This window comes from Semicossyphus pulcher, unplaced genomic scaffold (assembly GCF_022749685.1).
Source record: "Semicossyphus pulcher isolate SPU_LCO1_2020_fin unplaced genomic scaffold, fSemPul1.0.p SCAF_11, whole genome shotgun sequence".
In the NCBI taxonomy this organism is placed as follows: Eukaryota; Metazoa; Chordata; class Actinopteri; order Labriformes; family Labridae; genus Semicossyphus; species Semicossyphus pulcher.
Genome location: NW_027211615.1, coordinates 22,573,034 through 22,582,203, shown reverse-complemented (window position 1 = coordinate 22,582,203; position 9,170 = coordinate 22,573,034). Strand labels below are relative to the sequence as shown.

The 9,170-nt window shown below is 44.4% G+C and overlaps 1 protein-coding gene across 1 annotated transcript in view; it reads left to right on the top strand.

Moving 5' to 3' along the window:
* The first annotated feature begins 539 nt into the window (after positions 1-539).
* Positions 540-9,170, top strand: part of emilin1a (elastin microfibril interfacer 1a) — a 28,686-nt gene continuing 20,055 nt past the window's right edge. The window contains exon 1 of the mRNA XM_069657576.1: positions 540-951. Within this exon, the coding sequence (XP_069513677.1) occupies positions 842-951 (110 nt within the window). The 5' untranslated portion in view covers positions 540-841. The remainder of the gene's footprint in view (positions 952-9,170) is intronic.

Sequence of the window (9,170 nt, the reverse complement as noted above, 5' to 3'; positions counted from 1 at the left end):
TGGTGAGGAAGAGCCCAGGAGGAGGGGCACAGTTTGAATGTGATGTTGCCAAAATGCAAGGAAAAATTCCTACTTATTATACATTTAAATTCTGTTTTTCACAGTTGTCGAGGTGGAGACATTTGCACCCAGGTGGTGGTCTCAAATATGAAAGATAGGCCTAAATATTCTGACATAAAATATTCTCTAAAAATAGAATACTTGATTTTGAAAAGGCTGAATCAGAAGAATGGTTAAAGCTCCATCTGGTTTTGAACTCCAATGATGAGGATTTATAGGTTTCTGAGCATTCCTTGTTTCTTTTGGACTTCTCGGTTGTTTTTTTTATGGGGATTTGCTTTGGCAAGGTCGAAAATTACATGATAATGCCGATTGTGTAGTTGCAGTTGAATGGAACCGAAATGAGTCGAGCTAAATTGAGTCTTGAGACACAGAGAGGAAACGAACATGAGGGCAGAAGAGGGGAGAGGGATACAGACCTACGGAGAGAGGGAGAGCAGGGGTAGAGCGGGGGGGAGAGAGAGAGAGAGAGAGAGAGAGAGAGACCCTGCGCGGAGCGGGCATGACTGCTCTTGGAGCTCGGACAGGAAACTTTCCTCATGTTACTCCGCTCGTCAGCAGAAGCAGTCAGACTCCGTCTCTTCAGTTAACCCTCTGAAATGCACTTGACTGGACTATGGGACGTCTGCGGGACTTTCTCACCCTGTGAAGTCATGGCTCACCATCGTCATTTACCGACAGCACGTCACTGAAAGATTCACTGTGACCGGGAGACTTTTTATTCGATTAACTTTGGAACTAAATGACATTTATTTGACTTGAAGCCGCACTGGACCTGAGGATGGAGACGGTGTTCTACCTGCTCACCTTCATGTTGGCCCGGGTTAGTTGGGGTCTTGGGTATTCGGAGTCCAGCATCCAGACGGGACAGAGAGCAGCTAGCAGACACAGGTAGGAGCAACAGGAGCGAAATGACTCGTGCGTAGTTATCACCTGTGGCTCGTTAATGAAGTTTCTGAGTTTGTTCATGGAAAAGAGAAGAGCAGCAGTTCAAAACTCTCATTAGAAAAAGTGTGTATTTAAGCGTGATGATGGCGAGGGTCAAATAACCTGGTTATGTGTTACCAAAGTGAGGTCTGGGGACCGTAGGGGGTCCGTCAGAGGGCTTCCAGAGTGCCATGGAACAAATATGAAATGACTGAGCGATTAATTGATTAGGCCTTTGATTGTAAGTATCGCTTTCTGATGTGATTTGCTGCTGTCCTCACATTTACTGAATTGAGATTAAGATGAACAGAAAAGAGGGTTTGGAGATGTTCTCTGGAAAATTTGTGATCAAAACTATTTATTAAAAAAATATTGACAGATTAACTGATAAGAAAATGATCTGAATTTGTAGTCCTAATACCTGTGACTCTGATGACAAATCATATTTACCTTAATGAACTAAAGAATGACAAAGTCAGCCTCCCACATGGGGCACAACACTGGGCATCATTTCCTTAGTGACCGTCCCTGAATGCCTCTATAGTACGAAAATGTCAAAATATCATCTGTGCTACCTTTGCACAAGTACATTATTTTCGGTTTAAATACATTATTGATAATTTCATCATTTACCCTGTTGGACCCTCCCTGATTGGGGGTGGGTGGAGGGGTGTGATGATTCAGGGGGCTGAGAGCTGGATGGGGTTTACAGGGCTTCTAGATATTTACTGTTTCAGGGCCCCAAAGTTCTCAGGGGGCGCAGAATGTTTTTTGAAAGCACCCCCAGCCTCAGCCCTGCTCGAGTGGAATTCATCATCCTGACAAGCAGCATCTTCGAGTCACGTAAAGGTGAATCGCGGTGCTCTGCACGGGAAGTGATGCGTTGCAGGGATGCTGAATTTTCTGACATCATTTCAACAGACTTTAAATGTTGAGGGTGGACCACATCATACATGTTTTTGTGGTCTTACTAGCATGTAAGTGAGCAACCCCCTCAATATGTGAGTGACCCCCTCCTCTATAAGAACAGTAGTTGCTGTGTAATTGAATGAATGAGAAACTTGATTGTGTAATCGTGTGTGTGCATGAAAAAAGGGGTCACAACGGGACCGGCTGAGTAAATGAAGGAGAGAGTCTACCTCTCACATGTGGTGTGTGTCTGCCTGCAGCATGCCTGCATGTGTTTGTAGTTAGCGTGTGCGCACGTGTGTACGCAAGGCAAGCCAGACTTCTGGGAGTTGAGCTCCTGCAATATTAGCTTCTATCAGGTTTCTCTCCACATCAGAGCTGCCACTGCTGCCCGAGTCCCAACGTGTGGATGGTTGACCTCTTCACTGTACGGTGAAGCTGAACTGTGGGCTACTGTGGATGGGAGAAAGTGGGAGGCGAACAGAGAGGAGGACGCTGGGTAAAACGTGGAGGAAGAGAAGAAACTATTGAGTAAAAAGTCAAGAGAAGGCTACGCCAAAAAGAAATATAGAATATCTTTGGAGAGGGCGAGGTCAGTGAGAAGAAAAAAGGTAGATACATAAGACAAAAAATAATGATGACGAAAATTGGATGAGAGAAAAGCAAGTAAAAGAAATCTGTGGAGAAGCGAGAGAAACCGAGCAGGCGTGACAAGCGAGGATGAAAGAGCGAGAGAGTCAGGGGAGCAACTCGATAACAGAAGAGAAGAGAAGAGAGGGCCTGGGTCCTTAAAACGCCTTCCCCCTGCTGAAACCAGTAGGCTATGAAGGAGTCAGCATGACTGGCCTGTGACAAACACACACAATCAAACCACACACACTTACATCGTGACGCATCGGGGAGAAGAATGTGCTGGCCCGTGGCAGCGCGGTTTGCCCCTCTGACATCTGTTTGAACTCAATTGATCTGTTTTGACAGATGTGTGAAGTATTCCATAAGTGGTAAAGGCTGTCGAACGAACCGAAGACATCCAGCAGGGGTCTTTTCGTTGGGGCTCAGGAGGACTCGAGAGCGGCCCGACACATCTACTGCCAAAACGTCTGGGCTGCACGTCACCCCCGTCAGCTCCAGGCGGTGACAGAGGAAGAGGGAAGGAGCCGCGTGTTTGGGGTTATATGCAGGTGGACTTGAGGCTCACGTACAGTTTGAAGGACAAGACGCTGGAGGGGAGCAAGTATTAGACACAGACATGCCACTGTCTTCTTTACATTAGCAGAGGGCTCCTTACAGGGGCCTTAAAGAGAGACAGATGCACACACACACACACACACTACTGTCCTTCTGCTATGTGCAGTGTAACAGGGAGAACAGGAGAGCCAAAGAGGTGACAACTCTGACATCTTCTTGTTGAGCAATTAGCCCATTAAAGCTAATACAAAACATTGGCATGTAATCCAACAGTGCTTCCGACTTCATTGCAACAGTTTGGTCAAGGCCCATTCCGGTTCAGTGTTACAATGCCCCCATAGACAAAGGCAGGCCCAATAATGTATGGGTTTTTCCCGGTTTGATGTGGAAGAACTTGCACAGAGCCCTGACCTCGACCCCATCCAACAACTTCACTGTGAGACCGCTTCCTAACCGTGATCCCGTCCTGCATTCATCAGGAAATCAAGCTTTATGCCGAGATGATGCACAAAGAGAGCGCCTTCGATGCGTGTGATTTTGTATGTATCCCGATCCAAAATCTCACCTCAGATGAAACAGGAAGTGACTGTTGTTTTGACAACTGTTAGCTGGATTGCTGTGACATTTACAACAGCTGCCATCATCAGGTGAAGTAGTGGCTCTATTACTTTGTGTTTTAGGTGTTAAACAATTATCACTCCCGTCAGTCAAAGCGTTACAGAGAGGAGGACTGACTAATTGGCTTCGGTTTTAGTTTGTTGTGTACACATCGCTCCAGTGTAGATGACATGCTTCAGCTGTAAGCTCTTTTGATCCTGTGTTGTCACCACACGGTCGTCAATAGACTGACATGGCTACCCACAGTGCCTGAATTTGCTCCAACAGTTAGAATGTTATTGTTAGCATGTTGATGTATGCGTTAGGGATGCACGATATTGTCGGCACATTATCGGTATGTACAGATTATGGCTTGAAAATGACATATCGGCTTCGGCAGATGTTTCATTTTTCTGCTGATATTTTCCGCTGATAAAACGACGCTTTGCTTACGCCTAAATGCTTGATGATTCCCTTCGTTACCTACGTTTAAGTAGTTTTCTAACATTGCCCAGTGAACATTTTTAAAAGCAATGTATTATGTTATTTCTGCTACACTACATAAGAGTAGGCATGATATCACTTCCACTACAGGGGAGACTTGATGTTCTCTGCAATTAGGTGGAAAAAACATGCCTAATATTTCGGTATCCAAATCGGCAACCAGCAAAAAGGGTTGGAAAATATCGGCATATGGTACCGGTTTATCTCAATCGGTGACCAAATACAAGGGCTACGGCCCTCGGCCCTTTGCCGCGTGTCGTCCCCGCTGTCTCTTCCCCCATTTCTGCCACTATCCACTGTCCTCTCTCTAAAATAAAAGCATAAAAAGCCCAAAAATAATCTTAAAAAAAAGAAAAATATCGGCGTATCGGATATCAGCAAAATATCCAATATCATGCATCCTATGCCTTAAGCTCAGGTAGCTTGTGTGTGCAGCCTCATGGGCCACCTGCATGACTGTAGGTGCTCGTCTCGCTTCTTAACCTCTTTTAATTTCAAGGTGCATTGTGGAAAAGCTTTATATCCCACAATGCACTGTAATACAGTGAAAAACCCCCGGTCACCGCGATTAATAGCATTCCAAGATGCGCCACTATGTCGCCAAGCAACAGGATTGTCCGCTTCCTTTGGATCTTGGAAGGAATCCAAATTCACTTCATCTGTGTGATTTTCTGCTTTCTGCTAATTAGAGAGGTAAACAAATCTCATTATTTATGGTCATGCTAATGTGGGAAAAGGGACCCTTTCCAGTCAGAGCCATTGTAAACTAATGACCACAGTTCCCAGCAAGCGATTCACTGGAGAAACCTTTCATTCACCTTGTTTAGATGAACTTAAAGAATTCTGTCGGCATTTGGATCCCTTCCCTCGACAAACTTTTGAATCTCTCATCTTGAAAAAATCAACGGACAACATGAGAAGACACGTAACCACTGAACTTACAGTTTGGTACATGTACTGTTCCACAACCAGCTTGATTTTACCTGCTTACACGGTCTGTACTATTTTGGGCAACTGCAATTCTAAAAGGCTTTGCGGGAACTTAAGTTTACGCTCCATAAAAGGTTAAAATTCAAGCCACAAAAGAACCCCGGTGCAGACCTCTGGCCTGACGTGTCTGAGCATTCATGCTAAAGCAGTATCATAGACATTCTCCGTATATCTTCGTGACCGCCAGGCTAAACAATCAGAGAGAAGTTTACACAGTCGCACTGTCCCTTGATGTTGGAACGTGTCCAAAGGGAAAATGGTGTGTGTGAGTAAAACGGCATTTTCAGGAGAGACTGGAAGAATGTGTGTCGGCCTTTTGTGTGTGTTTGTCTGTCGGCGCGTTCACTCGAGCATGAGTGAGTGCACTCGAGTGTGTAGGCTGTCGTTTGTGACAGTCTGTGTGCTTTTCTCGGTGTGTGTACAGGGGTATACCTTTACTAGGCCGGTGGAGGGGTGCTTGACCTCTGGGTCACAGTTCAAACATTAGCCACACCCCTTTTCATCCACTCATTCAGGCCGCTGTCGAAGCCGTCCCTTGAAGTTAAATGAAAGATCCCTTAACAATGGACGCCGCCAAGTGTTTTCTTTGTTTAAGCATTGAACCCCGTTTTCTTTCTCTCTCTTTCTTTCACTCCTCCTTCCTCCCACTTGCTCTCTATGTCACTTTTGTCACAGACTATTCCGGCTATACACACAATTCTCCTCCGCAGGGCTCATGCGGAGATGCCGCTGAATGAAGCGAACCTGGCATGTGTGAGTTGAGATGTCAGACCGCAGCTTCCTGAGTGTCTGTGTGCGGTTTAACGAGGAGGTGAAATTTACTGGGAAGGAAGAAAGATGCTCAGGCAGGTGCAGAAGTTCCACTCACGCTGAGTTATAGATCAATAAACAAACAAGTACAATGAGAGTTTAGTGCTCAGTGGGCAGAGAGGAAGTGAAAACATTGTAGTTATGTGTCTGCAGGTGAAGGACAATGTGCATTTTTACGCTTGTTTCCTGTGCTTGTTTGTCTGGTATGCTTTAAAAATGTGTGCAATGAAACCGTGGAGGATCAGTCAGTCTCCTTGAGCGCACGTTTCACTAAAGGTGTTGTTAACATTCTGCGTCTCCATTAAAACTGTTATCACTTGTGGTGCTGAAAACAGAGAGTAATCACTGGACCCTGCAGTTTCCCTTATCCATACAGAGCTTTACAGCATATCTAAGCTCATTGTTTTCGTTTTTACGGCCCGACACTTTACCGTTTTGGTTCGCTGTTTTCAGCAAAACGCTCTTAAAACCCCACAGCACACTACCTGCTCAGCACCAAGCAAGAGACGGCAGAGTCAGAGCCCTCAGGGGTCCGTTTCACAAAGCAGGTTTATTGAAAACTCTGAGTCTGTTAACCCTGAAATGAGGGAAACTCTGAGTTTTCCGTTTCACAAAGGGAGGTAACTCAAACCAGAGAAAGAGGGGTAACTCTAGCCTGTTTCACAGAGAGAGGTAACTTAAGCTCTCGGTCAGTTACCGTAGTAACAGACTCTATGAACCTAACCTGGTCCCGAGCAGGTTTTCTTCAGGAAACTCAGAGTTTCGCTCTGTCTCCTCCCTCTAGAATATAAAACCCTCATTCAACTTCCTCATTCATTCAGCCCGTCTCACGCGTGTGTTTGAGCGGTTACAAATTTTTAAAAAAACGTTGCGTCTCTGTGCTGCTCTGACCCCTTTGCAAAAGTCTTTTATATTTATGATAAAAAAAATCAAAAGACAAATCTGTGTCAAAGTCATCATTTTTAGATTTTCCACCACCACTGCCGAGAGCACTCAAATAAGACGCCGTAAGTTATTGGATTTATTTTTTTAAACTAACACATTCAGTTTAATCAACATGAATTATAATGTATGTGAAGTCAGCATCATGTTGGGGATAAAGCTGATGCACATTAAAACAGCCACTGAATGATATTTAATCTGTTTAATATTTAAAATATGATTGAAGTGCTTCCATGTACGTTTTTCTCCCGCTGGATTGCTCCTAAATTAATATACATTTTAGCTTCCGGTCGTGATTAAGTATTAAATAAATAGACCAGTTCAAACTTGCAAATCTACTCGAGCAGCGGTTTCTTCCCATGCCGCTTCTCTCTCTTTTGCAGCTGCAGCCGTGTTACTTTGTTTTTCTAAAAACATGCTCGTATTCGCTGAACGTCCGCATGAGGATTTCGGGACCTCTTTTTGTGTACCGTTGCCATGGTGAATCGTGGTATCGGGGCTCCAATAATGCTGGCTTTTTACAGTCAGCGTGCACGCACTTAACTCCGGCTGAACCTACTCAGAGTTGATTGAACTAACTCTGATCAGCTGTTCTGGAACCGAAAACTCAGAGTTTCCTATCTCAGAGTAGATCGACTCAGAGTTCAGGGTTAGACTCAGAGTTTGTTGAACCTGCTTTGTGAAACGGACCCCAGGTGTGGGCAGAGAGTAGGCTACAAAACATAACTCCAAATCAATTGTGCTACATATCTGCCGTTCGCTAACACATTTGCAGATTGTTAAACACAGCTCAGCTGATTGACAGTTGATGGCCTTGTAGCACTGTTCCAGCAAAGGGAGGTCAGAGGAGGAGCTTGAGCTAACAAACATGGATGAAAACAATGCAGCGTTTATGGCTTTAAGGACAGCTTTTCAAAAGTTTTACAGGGTAATAAATGCATTCAGCACACTTTAAAAGGCCTCAAAGATAAACACAGTGGTTTAAGGTTAGAAACACAACATCAAAATATGTTTGTTTACTTGTTTACAGCATTGTTTAAAGTCATTTCCGCTTTATAAGGTTTCATTTATTCAACCCCAAGATTTAAATGGATGCAGGATTCATTCCAGTATTTCTGAATGTACTGCATCCTTTATAGACTTCACCCCAGCTGCACTTTATTGTAATGGTTAAGTTAACCAGATGTGGATTTGCCAAACCAACCAGGCAGACCTCATCTTTGAGTCTTTCCACATGTTAAACCCAAACATGGTGTTAGAGAACTCTTTTGTTTGGTTGATTCTCGTGAATCAATGAACCGCTTATCTTTGATGAAACGCAGCAAACAACTTCTCACACACATTGTTCAATGAAAAACACGAGACTTCCCCGAATATGACGAAACATTAATCCAATATTCAGTCGGGTTTTGTGGGCTTCAACAATATTTTGTTGCACAGCATTAATCTGTAATGACCAGTCTACTAACGGGTCATTACTGTGGCTCACTGGTAGAGTGGGTCGTCTCTCAATCAGAAGGTTGGGGGTTTGATCCCTGACTGCTACAGTCGCATGTCGAAGTGTCCATTAGCAAGACACTGAAAGACCCCAAATTGCTCCCGGGATGTGCATTTGGATTTTTTTTACCAGTTAACCGACCAGATCAAGATGCACTTTTATTATTAAAGATCATTTTTAGAAAGAACAGCTGGAGACGGACAACAAGCTCTCCCTCATGCGCGCTCTTTAATCCTCGCAGACACTCCTCAGACATAACTACCTCTGGCACCGGCAAGGGTGCCCACAGATTTTAATACACTGTCCAGCGTCCATTACGCACACACTGGAGAATACAGCCGTGTGATCCAGCCACAAAAATAAGTAAATAAACATTTACAGCCGACCTTTCTTTGATGGTCAGCACACAGAACTTTAATAAACAGATCCAGTCTGATCCTGACGATGACGTGTCTGCAGATTTAAATAATTGAATTACCTGCTGTAAGTTTCATTTCTGCTCAAAAACAGTCAACACATTAACAACAGGCTGCGGAAACTTCAAATTAAAAGGCCAGACCTACACCAGTCCTTATTATGTAGGAGACAGTATTACTGGTTTTGGTGCGGAAATAGCCGCATGTCGACATGCTGTGTGGGGTTAGTCTGATACGCACTCTGTTCACCCGCCGCGGAGAATACCCGCTCAGAAGGTCCCGTGATGTCCCAGGAGCAGAGATATGCAACGAAGATCATTTTGCTCTCC